Here is a 13238-nt window from a genome sequence, read left to right on the forward strand (position 1 = left end):
TTGCATAAAGCCATAAATGTGTTGCTCTGTCATATTTAAGATTTCTGTGTTTATTTTACATATGAATGAGAAGAGCTATAAAATGAACTTGGCATTTTTTCCATTACAGTGTGGTCTGAGGAAATGCAATACTAGATATAATTGGACCACATGGCTGAGCATTTTTAATGATCATGAGATGGTTGAATTTTCTGAATTATCTCAGCGCACATTGTTCTGATAGTATCAAGTTGCCGCAAATCAGTTGAAGCAATGCAGTGCAATGCACAGCAGCTGTGTTAGGTGTGTGGCATTCTGCTCATTAATAGTTCATTATATTTTTTAATGCAGATTACCTGTTAGTTTACTTTTTGTAAACACAGTCCTAGACTGACAACTCATAGTTCTCTGCTGCTGCTGCTATATAATCTACTATGGTGATATTCACAGATATAAGAGCAATAGCATAAGATAAATTAATAAATTAAAATATAAAATAAAATTTAATTCATAAATGTATGATGTAGTAGGAATTTTATGAAACTTTTAGAAGTTTTAGGCACAGTGAAAGAATATCTTGTAGTTGAGTTTTATATCCCTCAGAGAAGACATATGAGTTGATACCATTTTTTTTTTAAAGTAGATTATAGAACAACACCTAGAAAATTAAAATCCCATAAGCAGTGCTGAAAGGAAATCCAGGACAGATTCTTAGAAATCTTCTCCATGGGCAATGGCAATGACATTGCATTGCAGCGTGTCATAGCAGAGAGAGCGCTTTTAACACAAATTTCAATAACTTTTTACTTTTCCCATCAGGAAACATTTGCCCAGTATTTTGGTTTCAGTGATTTTGTGGAAGCTTACAGCTTGTACCACCTGATGGTAGGTACACAGTGGTTATGATTGCCCTCTAGGGCAATATTAGTATGAAGATTATTGCGAAGATAATTAATGCCTGTCAAATGCTTTGTGTGCATGTGCATATGTGTGTTTGTGTGTAATGATAAAAAGTTTGATGACAAAGTTATTTCAGCTCTCATTGTTTAAAGCTGGAAGGCATGACTAAGTATAATACAAGCACAATACAGTGCATACTTAAATATTCTGCCAGATGCTTATTCATTGTGAGAGCTTTGAAAACGAAGCTGTAAAATACTACTTTAATAATTCAGAAAAGGAATTGTCAGTACTGAAGTTATGAATTAATTATACACTTGCCTGCTTGTATTTGCATCAGCATTCTAAAAACTCAAGAAGGTGACAGGAGAAAGATGTCACTTGAGATGCATGAGCTGTAATAAGCTGTTGCAGGACAACAAGAACTGGAGTCTGTAGAAAAGGAAAAATTCGTAACGTCACGTACAGTCCTATGTGAATGCCAAGGGATTTAAATGCAAACAATTAATAATAATACTGTTATATAATCTTGCATTTAAAAAGATAAACTGAAAACCATTTTCTGTTCAGTGCATCGGAACACAAAGGTTGCCGTACTCATAATGCTTGTAAATGTTTTTTAAGAGATGGCTTTTATTCATAATGAAAATCAGCTTGTTTCTTGGAAAGAAGGAAAAAGCTTTGTTCTAAATAGTGTTTGCTATTTGTGAAAAGAAAAAAAGTAGCCTCCTGATTTATTGAAACCAGAATATGCTGATTCTCCTACTATCTCTTTAAAAGGTAGTGAGTGTATTCAATAGATCTGACAGGTTATTTCTTTCACTGGCGTTATAAAGGTTGCACACTTGATTCAGGGAAAGCATCATATTTCTCCGCTTCAGTAGAGCTCCTGATATTAAAGGGATGCAGGAACGTGTTTCTGCAAAATACTGAGATGAGAAGCTGAAGGCATTCAGCTTACGTCATCTTTCAGATCTGAATGACACTATCTATTTTGCCTTAATAAGATCTGTTAGATTTGTGCTTGCTTGGAGATTCTTCATCAAATGCTTGATTTAACTTCTATAATAACACAGAGGAGAATATATTGTGAATTATATATGTGACACAAGGCACAAATACTATGTATAAGAAACTAACTTGATGGTTAACATGATGATTAATTTCTTTTTCAAGAAATAAATGTGAAGAATGCTGCTTTTTAGAGTGTTTTTGTTTTGAAATTCTGCTTCATGATCATGGTAATTCAGAACTCACTGAATGTTATGAAAGTCTCCTAAATAGCATGTTTATAATTTTTCAGAGTCTAAATTGATTCAAAAAATCTAAATTGATTCAAAAAATTGATTCAATAATAAGAAAGAAGGAGACGTTATGTTTCAGCAGCATTTAACTGCCAAACATGTGACTGTGGCCAAGTTTTCCATGAAGTAGTACTATTTAATTGTATTGGCTATAAATGGATAAACTTTCTGGATGGTAAATATATAAATATTTAACAGCCTGTGACTAATACTAATCTAAAATTAATGGTTAGCTAGTAGTTGCAAAAATTAAATATTTAAAATGGGATGTATTTTTCATTTTTTGTAAGTCTGCCAATGTAGATTAAACAAAAGGCTTATACCATATCACACGTTAACTGGATATAGTACCTTACATTTATTATACGCCACTTGCAGTAAAGACGCTTTGGAATTAATCTCCAGTTTCTGAAAATGGAGTTGGTAAGAAAGAGCATATTTTGGTTTTCTTCTATCAAGCAATGTCATGACTGAAGGGGTGAGCCGCTGCATAATGTTACAGCAAATTGTTTCAATAGGATGCTTCCAGCAGAGCACTGAGTAATGTAAAAGTTCAGATTCTTATTTAATTATACATGACCATTTTCAAGCGTCAACTGTTCCTTTTTGTTTAAAACTGCTAATTCAGAATGAACTAACAGAGGAGGAAATTTTATTAACTCAAAATATGAAAATTCCCATTTGTAAGAAAATTAGTTCGTTTTGGAAATTGTCTGTTACAAAAAGATTGAGTCAACAGGCTTATTGGATTTATGAAACAGCTTTTAGTCGACTTTCAGATTGGAGGAGATGCAACTGCTTAGAAAGTCTTCACTGCTTAGAAATTTCCATTAAAGGCTGACAAACAGATTTATTTTGTATCAACTCATTGAAGGTTTTTATTTTATGACTTGCAGGTAGTGTTGTATCCAACATCCAACAGCCCAAAGTCACCTGATCTGCATAAAATGATAGTCCCAAAAAACAGCCAGGACAGTGACTTGAAAATTAAACTGGCCGTGAGAATGGATAAACCGCCTCACATGAAGCACTGTGGGTAAGTGTCCATTTCCTTGCTATTTTATTAACTTTGCCTCACTCTGCCTGTGTTCAACCATATGTTTCTAAAGTTTGTAAAACATTATAAATGTGCACAACAGTTCCTATAGCCTGGCATTTTGTTAAATCCTCATTTTATACATAATGTTTGGAATAATCAGGAATAACATTCATTTCAGATGTTCAGTGATGTGTAAAGACAAATGATGAGCTAACTCTGAAATACAGAACTTAGAGTACAGTGTCATTTAGAAACTGGTTTTGAATGTTAAAATTTATAGCACTTTGGAAAATTAAGCTGATATTTAGGATAAATTTATTTTTCCATTAAAATAGGATTAATTACGTACCTGAATATGATGGTATTTGCAAATTAGCCTTCTCTTTTCTTTCTCTGTCTGCTCTAGTCTCTTGTGAGGAATTAAGGTACAAATACCAGTTTAAGGATGTTTTTCTGTCAAACACCAAAACTATATGAAATAGATTATTCACGAAGAAAGATTCCCTAGACAATTGCACCACTATTCCTCATCCCAGCTGCAAAAACAGATAATGTTGTCGGCAGTAGCAAGGCTGTATCTGTTATAGAGCAATCACCAGGGTTGTTTTCCATCCTTCTAACTTCTTCTGAAGTAAGTAGAAGTTAATTTCAAAAAAGAGGACTATTCAACATGTTAATGTAGAATTAATGTAGTGGCCATGCTATTTAGATTTCTTTTAAATCTCCTCCTTAATATTCTGCTCATTATATACAGGCATTAACTGGTAAAATCTCCCATATTTGATACTTTTTTTTAAATAATAAAAGTTCCTTACGTTTTGACAAAGCTGTAATTGGTTGGGCTGAAATTTCTCAGGTATCAACCTCAGCCCTCATTTTGGTTTTGGAGACACCAAAACTGGTCAGGACTGTAACAAAGGGATTTGCTAGCTGGAACCTGTGGCTAGTGACCATGAGCTGTGAGGAAAGAGAGGGAAACCAGTCATGGAGCCAACAGGGGAACTGAAGCTACTGTGTTTGGAGACTGGGAATGAGATGAGAAAACTTAGGAGTAGGGCTGCAAATACATGAATGAGGGAAATTGGAGAATGTGGCAGGAGAAAGCAGGAAGATCGGGCTGGCATGAAAAAGTTGAAGTGAAGAGGTCCTAGGGAGGAGACAAAAGTGCTTGTCTGTACTGAAGCATGATACCCTCCTGTTAGTCCCTAACCTCCACCCATTCATTTGCACTCACTAAACACCTCTGAAATGGTATGTTAAATGTGGCACATCCTTGTCTAGATCCAGTGCACTAGCATGGGTTCAGTCTCCTGGTGCTGGAAGATATTCAGCCTGTTGAAGTCATGAACACTACAGAAGTGGCGCGGTGCTGCCTGTGTCCTTCAGGAGTTTGTCAAAAGGCAGTCATGGGGACAGCATGAATTAATGCATCAACAGATGCATCTAACTTGAACGTGACCTGGTTCAGTTGCATGCTGCACACCGCAGCTACATCAGGGATGTTGTGCTCCCGTGCACAACAGGTGACAACAGGGACAAGTCCCCATGTTTATTCAGGTCACTGATAATGTTTGGGTTATACTGTCTGCAACCCCAGTCAGGGTGTAACATGCAACTTATATTGACCTGGGTCCAGCAAAAAGGACAAGGCTCCAGTGCTTCCAGTTATCTTGCTCCTGGGTTTCCCAGTGGCTCTCTAGGCTGGGAGTTGTTCTTCCGGGATCTTCAGAGGGTCTTTCTAACCCCCCAGGTTACTTTTCCATACTGGTTTGTGTCACTAGTGTTCTTAGAGAGCATTAAATGGATTGACCAATCAAATATTACTTTCACTAATTTAATTTAATCATTATCCCTTTCATCTGCTGCTGCTGGTTGCTTCCTCACATTGATTTTGAATCCTGATCTCCTGCCATAGTTGTTTACTTCTTCATTTTACTTCAAGGTCACTGCTGTCACTATTTTCCAGGCAAATATTGTTGTTCTTCCCACTAAAAATGCTCAAGGTCAGTCATCATTTCCCTTTCTTCATAGCCATTAGCCTTAATGATTATTACCTATTTGTCTAGAAAAGTTAGGGCATCAAGGGAGGGCTGTATAGACTCCTCCACCATAAACATATGTGACATGAAATAAAAGGTTAATAATTCTTCCAATAACCACGAAAAGGTTGATGAAATACTTTATAATGGTACTGAATACTTTATAATGGTACTGAAGTTGCAGTGAGAGGAAGGTAAAGGGTGTTTGGAGGGGAAAAAACCCGCCTGCTAGAAGAATCATTAATGTCAGGAACCGTTAATGTTATGAAAAGCCATCATCCACGCACTCTCTGCAGCCTTCTCTTGACTTCCTGGGTGAGGGTAAGTATTAAGTGGTCATTTGCTATTTTTTCAAGAGGGATTCCCATCTGCTTCAATGCACAGATTAAAGCTGTTCTGGTTCTGAACCGATACTGTGATATCAGAGAAATCCTCATTTGTGAAGAGGCTGGAAACACACAATGGATGATAGACAGGATTATGGGAAGGCAAAGAAATATTGTGCAGTTAAGGTAGTTGAGGGATGCCTGGAAGAATTGGCTTTTATCTCCATTTATGCTACACAGAAGGACCTGCCTGTGAGAGGCTGAAACTGTGAGAGACTGAAACTGATTTCCACTTACTGTAAGTGGTGGTATGTCATTTTTTTCCAGTTTTATAAACTGGAATCTGATTTCATAGAGGTGCCAAACACTCACAGCTACTAGTTGAAATCAGTGGAAACTAGGCTGTAAATATACATTGTCCTGGTAGAGACCAAATATCCTAAAAAATAGATCTTCATCACAGTAGTGAAAGCCTAAAATTTTTAGTGCTTCAGTTCTCCCATTATCAAGGGAGAATAATAACACCTTCCAGTGTTGTACACATTTGAAGGTAAATCTTGAGAAGCAACTGGTAGAAAAGGCTCCTACATGCCTCACGAACTGGGGAAAACTGTTCTGCTGGCCAGTGTTACTGCAGTGCCAGGGTCTGCAGCTCCCTGGCGCACCTGCACAAGGTAGAAAAGCAAATAACTCCTTTCTCTCTATAAAGCAGTGTTTGCATAACATGCAATGAAGCATGTATGAAGAAGACAATAAAATGTTGAAGAGCTGGAAGGCAGCTGCTGCTGTCCTGAATAGTGAAAAGGGCTGGGAGGATTTTGTTTTGTTTTGTTTTGTTTTGTTTTGTTTTGTTTTATTTTATTTTATTTTATGTATGTGGTCACTTGTTTAAGCAGAGGGTTATAGGGTACATATAAAGGGAGAGAAATAAAAGGTTGAAAGAATGTGATCATCCTTATTGCTAGAATTTTGTCATGTTAGCAAGTTGAATTTTACAGCCTTACTGACAGTCTTCTAATGTAGTTAGTGTGATTATCCCAGTTAAGTTCTAATTCTTCAGTTTATTTTTCAGATACTTCTCATGCTTTACCTTTGCTCCATCTTTGGACTAGACAACTTAACGTTTTCTCTGTTGGCCTGAGTTAACACCTAACATAGAAGATCCATATTTGTCTCACAGGAAAAGGCAGCAATCTGTTGGCATTGTTGGCTTTCAGCTGAGAATCTCAAAATTTATTCAAAATTGAACAAGAATTTTACCCCACAGCCAATTGCAGAAAGAGGGGAGGTTATTAGATTAATGCTTTATCATGATTAAAATAAAATAATAATGATACTAAGAGACCACTTTTTTGAGATGGGGAGCTGTGCTCAAATATTTCAGATTCTTCAAGGTCAGCAAAACCCAGAGGTCCAAGCTAATGATGGGTTTACAGTTTTACTCCTTCAGAAAAGTTTCTCCTATTTAAGACTGACTTTACTTATTGATAGAGGGGATATGCTGAAAGGCTTCAAAACCTGTATCGCATTTATGCTTCAAAAAAATCAGTTTTATACTTTCTTGTACTTGAACTGAGATCTTTAATTCACAAATAGTATTCTGGACTGCAGCACCTTCACATCACATACAAATAGTTGTATTTCAAATAAAATTATAAACGTGGGATTTTTTTCATTATAAATTGTAACCTTTCTAAGAGCAAGAAATAAAAATCCTTATGACTCAACACTACTATGAGTATCAATTGCAGTTCATTTGTACCTCTGAGAAAAGGAGGTAGCTTTACTAGCCACATTGCTTTTACACTAGTGTTTGCGTTGACACATTCATACACCTAATCTGGTGTTATTCCAATAATGCGATTCTTTCTTTAAAAAACACATAATCATGGAAACACTCAGTGATTTTTCTGTGCATTCTGTTATATGCTTAAAAACCAAGGAATGCTGATATACATCTTAGAGTAAACATAATCCTATTATTTATTTTAGGGTTTTTTTTAATTCTTGCATGAAAGGCTCTCAAAGTCTGAAACAACCATCCTTTTCTATTTAAACCTGTCAATAGATTACAAGGGGATTCATACACAGCTAGAAATCTTGTGTAATGATGAGGTAAATGTCACTCGTCAATGGGGATTTGTAGAACAGTTCCGATTATTGGCAATTCATGATACTCCAGGTTCCTTTCTCATAATTTGTAGCATGTTTGTCTTCTTCTCATAGGATGTGGCAACCTTTTCCTTGTCTGAAATGCAGAGCACATACAATGTATTTTTTTTTAATACCTTTTCTATTAAGGTAGTAAAGCAAACATCCATAAAAAGGAGGGTTTTAATATTTCTATTAATTTCTTCTGTTGCCATCTTGAATCTAAAACAAATCGTCAGAGAAAATAAGCAGAATTTGACCTAAAAGCTTCCTATGCAAAATGCTAAAAGCCTGTTTATTTCTGTCAAGTTGGAATAGCAGCATTAGGGAGGTACTTTTTGCTTCAAGAAGGCTCATTTGGCTATCTTTAACTCATAATTAAATTAGGGTTGAAAAAACAAGCTAGACAAGTTAATCCACTCAGGATATGTGGGTTACTTAAATACCTTTCCTAATGCATGGTTTGTTTTTAATGTGCCTTTGGACTTCCGTGTGCATTTAAAGCATACATTATTTTTTTAAAGTAGATTTTTTGTCAGTTAAGTTGTCTGTTAGCATAGCCTAGTGGTTACAGAAGGGTATTATTCTATTGCTTCCAATCTAGAAATAGTAAAAGGAATACTGAGATTTTTTCAAATAGCTTGCTTTGCTTTAAAAGGATTAGTAATGCTTAATGGGCATTAAAAAAAATAAATAAAAGAAATAGTAATGTAAAATGAAATTCTTACGAATTGAAAGCCTGAACAGTACAATATTACAAAGTGGCATTATTTGAATTTGACTTCTAAAGTAAAACATTGCAGCCTAGCTCTCGTACAGGACTTTTTCAAAGATTTGAAAGGCAAATTCATTCTTACAAGTTCTGTCCTGCTTTCTGCTATGACATGTTGCAGATAGAGATGTTACACCTTTAATTCCTTAAACTTTCTCTTGTGCAATAGGAATTAACTGAAACGTTCTTATGAAAACATTTATAAACAGTAAATATAGCTGCTGGTTCCTATATGTGACTGAAGCATCACATTTTTCCTCCTGCTGCTGTAGTTTTAGAGCTAAAGGAAATCTGTGAGACAAATGCCCTGGTTAGCAGTCTTCTAAGATGCAGAATTAGAGGATAAGTAATTTTCCCCTCCTATTTTTCTGATACTTGTCACCCATTGATAAAAGAGTTCACTGGAGAGGAAGGCAAGTATAATTACCTGTCTGTTACAGATGAGTGAAATGAAGGCCAGGAATGAACAGAGAACACCCAAGGTCATGGGCAATTCAGTGACTGAGCTGAGGATAGCACTGGGGTCTGCTGGCTTCTCAGTGGGTAGGGCTGTAGTGTGTGACTGTTACCTGGATAAACTGTTGTCATAGCTACTAGTGAGCTCCTAAGTCAGCTAAGAGCAGACACAGGGATGATGAAGTCAGCCAGAACAATGGTGGTGCCAACTGTTATGTGCTGCTTGTCGAGGGTCACCTAGAAGAGAAGGGCAGGAGGAGAAACAGAATTAGCTTGATAACTTGAAGATGTGTAAGCTGATCTGAAGATGAGGTCTGCTTCTCATATCATTATTTCAGAGAAATGTGCAAGGTGATCCCATTGAAATTACTCTATTTCAATTCTGGGTTACTTTAACAGCTAAAGATGTCAGGGATGCAGTCACCCTTCTCTTAACAAGTACTGCATGCTCCCTGTCACAGATAGGCCTTTATGTTGCATATAATGAATTTAAATTTGGTTTCAGACCTTTCTATGAGCTGAAACACATAGATATGTCAGAATAATTCCAAATCATTTGTTTTACCAACACTAAACACATGAAAAAGAAACAAAAGTTTGGCTAACCTAAAACATCAAGTTTAGCTTGTCTTAAATTAAGTATACAGTTGCTTCAAAGAGCAGTGTAAGAAATCTGAATGTATACAACATCTTAGAAAATCCTGAGTAATTCTTGTTGATATGATATAGTAATATGTAGCATAGACATCTTCAATTACTCTTATTTTCCATGAAATAAAACCAATAACTTTCTACATTGCTTTTCAACAGTTACTGAAAATATTTTTCTCATTAGTGAAGGCAGTAACATTTTTCTCTTGTGAAAAGGGAGAGGGGGCTGAGAGATTCCTGTTGCTCTTTTTCATTTCTTATCAACACAATGTAGTTGCCTCAATTAAATGTTAAAATAAGTCGATACATATCTAACTATGGCATTTTTTCATCTATATACGTAAACTCTTCTGTATCTCTTTATAACATTTGATTTGTCTTTCCAAGTGTGTGCAGCACATCTGGTTGTAACCGTAAAGTCAGTATACTAGCACCATCTAGCTTTGTGTTTGTGGCTATTGCACTTCTTCCAGCTTAAAAAAGGGTAGGAGAGCACTGACTTCAGCAGCTCTCACTGTCCTTTGGTAGAAGGCTTATTTTTCAGTTTGTGAACATTACAACTGGGAAGCATAGGGAAAGTCAGAAGGGAAACTGTTGAGTTTGTTTGAATTTTGCAAACTTCACAGAGTTTGGAGTCCTTCTCTGATCACTTAGTCATATGGCCTCACTATAGCAGCCCAAAAATTTAGGTATCTCGGCTGTATTGGAGTCCTCTGAGTTTTCTCAAAGCCACTAGGTAGGGAGGAATACCTTGACAGGTTGGTTTATCAATGCTAAGACATTGCCTATGGAAAAAAATTTAAAGGTACATTGGAGTCAGTAAGGTAAACTTCTCACTACATGTGCTGCATTCAGAAGAAGTGAATTAGATTATCTACTAAAGTGAATAGATTATCTACTAAATTAAAATAAATGCCTGATCACCAGAGAGCTTCAGTGGGCTTCAGTCATGTCGTGTCATCTCATGTCAGTCATGTCATCTTTTTTCTTCTGCCTAATTCACAGTTACCCAAATCTAAATTCAGATCAGAGACAAACTATACATAGCTGCCAAAGTGATTTTGAAAAGCTAGGTCTCATTTTAAATGAAACTTCAGCTACTTAGATAGCTGGTAAAATAATTTTGCTACAGATAATCATGCCCTTAGGAGAAATATACTCACTTCTACTGATATTTCTTGGTTTTCTTACAAGTTATAAATATTGGCCTTTGTGGATAAAATAGTGCGTGTGTATGTACTCTTATGAATTGAATGACATTAGGTATTTCATATGAAATAAATGTCACTTCAGTTAATTCCTGTGAGCACTTTGTGTTAGCACTGCTGGTAGTTTAGAGTTTGTGATGTTCTCTGACACAATAGCTTGTTCTATTTGGCAGCAGACACAAGTGATTTGTATTTTTAATACCTGCAGTTTGGTTCAAAGCATTTTCTTATCCTATCATGAGAACAGTAGAGTTGTAAGAAATACGGGTGGAGTATATCAGTGATCTTTGTCATTTCTATTACAATACATTTAGGAGGTAAATCTTTCTACAAATACCTGACAGAGATTACCCACTGCCATTTGCAAAATCAGGTCTTACAGTATTTTGAGATGACATGTAATCCATTTACAGATGGGAGGTTATTAAACTACCTTTGTGCCATTGATGAAATTGATGATGTGCCACTCATTCCTCACATATGGGTAAAGAGCGCCTGCCATGAAGGAAAGCCTCAGTCTTCACCTGAGTCTTGATTCACTAACCATATAACCAAAAATGCTCTTACTTCCTGAGGCTCTCTCACGTTACCTTGTGAAATATTGTTGTTACAGGTTGAAACTCTGTGGGACACAGCAGTCTGCTGCAAGAGCATGCTATCACATGAATCAAGTGTGTATTTAAGTCAGCTGGGCCTGAGTAAAATTAGTCACTGCCTCTAGCTAAGATTTTACAGCGTGCACAGCTTTTCTTCTGTCTCCTATTACTGATAAATGGGACAATGTTTGCTGAGTGTATCTGGCCTCAAAATTAGCACCCAAGTTGTCCGAAGGACCTCATTCTCATCTACCCATGTAAATAAACTCATTTCCAAAAAGTTCCTTATAAGCTATTAGGGATATCAGTAATATGGAAGATGAAAAAAAGTAAATGTATCTAAGGTTATTCGCTAGTAAGGAAACTTTATTTATGAAGCAAAAGTGAGTTAGAGGTTTCTTTTTAATCTAACTAAATATTTCAGATATGGCTATTTGAGGAGGTCGTGAGGCTTGGCAGCAGAGAGGGAGAGAAAGAGATTATATTTGTCTAGCTCTCCACCCCAACCAAAAACTGACTGCGTGATGCCAGCAACTGCATTGTAGAAGTGTTGGGGTCACCAACATGGTCACCACACTTTTGAGTTAGAGTTGGCTAATGCTCAGACTGAAATCATGGACAATATGACCTCGTATTTTCTTGCCATATATAGAGCACCTTTGAGACACTGGACAAAAGATTTCATTGTAGCCTCTGACAGGAAGGCATAAAGAAGTATCATAGTTTCAGTTAAGTTTCATTGTCTTTGAAGACAGAAGAGGTGTGAACTGCAAAGCTTCGTTTCCAATCCATATTTAACCTAGACCTGGCATGACAATCCAAAATCTTGAGAGTGATCAAGACAAGCGAGGTAGCAGTAATTAATTCAGCACTGCATTAATACAGTGCTGAAGCAAACTGTATTAATGCAGTGTTTTACTCAGCACTACTTATGAAAGATGTGTTGTGTAGATGATGAAATAGGCTTTGGTTGAATTTCAAGCACAGTTGACTGTTGAAGAAAAAGGGTGTTTCAGTAAAAAACGTGAGCAGCAGCAGGAATGCAGCCTACTGCATATTCAGAACGTCTGCTCTTCTCTTCACATCAAGGTATGCCAGAACGTCACCTAACATCCAGCACCACATATTTGTGTGTGTAGAGAATGTTTTCTCTACTCAGTGTATGGTCCTGCAGAAGGATCAGAAACTCCTGCAGAAAGTATCCTGGCTACAAACTTCATGAAATGTAGTCATTGCTGAATACCTTGAACTGGAAAGGACTGGCATTCCTAATCTGTAAATTAACTACTCTTCCTGCTGTATGAAGTTAACATGATTGTTTTGAAATCGTTAGAGCTTTGTACTAAAATTTAGGAAGAGGAGATTAACTTTCCTTTCAACAGTAATTCTCAGACAGTTGCTGACTTCAGAGATCCAAGACCCTGAGGACAAGTGTGTGATTATCCCTTTCTGCAAGACAAGACTCATAAATCCTACCACAAAGTAAACCCAAGTGTTTCAAGAAATTCTGATACATGGAATGAGACTACTGACAAATAATCACAAAATTTGAAAACTAAACCAGTGACTTTACAGTTCAGCAGAAATATTGGTCAAATTTGGGCCCATAATTAATAAAAATTGTTGATTTTAGGTCTGATAGCAGTGGTGTGTATTTTTGTTTAGTCAAAGAGTCAAAAGTGTTATTCATGTAACTATAAATATCTTATATTTTTTGCTAAATTCTGACAAAACTGTCATTTTTACATTCATAAGGCAACATGCACTGATATATACTATGGTAAAATTTTCCTATGTACATTTACAAGCAGCATAAT

At 36.3% G+C, this 13238-nt stretch overlaps 1 protein-coding gene across 25 annotated transcripts in view; it reads left to right on the forward strand.

The window, feature by feature from the left end:
• Window positions 1-13238, forward strand: part of CADPS2 (calcium dependent secretion activator 2) — a 298626-nt gene that overhangs the window by 155826 nt on the left and 129562 nt on the right. For all 25 annotated transcript variants that reach the window (XM_030479911.2, XM_030479889.1, XM_030479892.1 and 22 more), the window contains one exon: window positions 3080-3219. In XM_030479911.2, the coding sequence (XP_030335771.1) occupies window positions 3080-3219 (140 nt within the window). The remainder of the gene's footprint in view (window positions 1-3079; window positions 3220-13238) is intronic.

Source organism: Strigops habroptila, chromosome 3 (assembly GCF_004027225.2).
Source record: "Strigops habroptila isolate Jane chromosome 3, bStrHab1.2.pri, whole genome shotgun sequence".
Lineage (NCBI taxonomy): Eukaryota > Metazoa > Chordata > Aves > Psittaciformes > Psittacidae > Strigops > Strigops habroptila.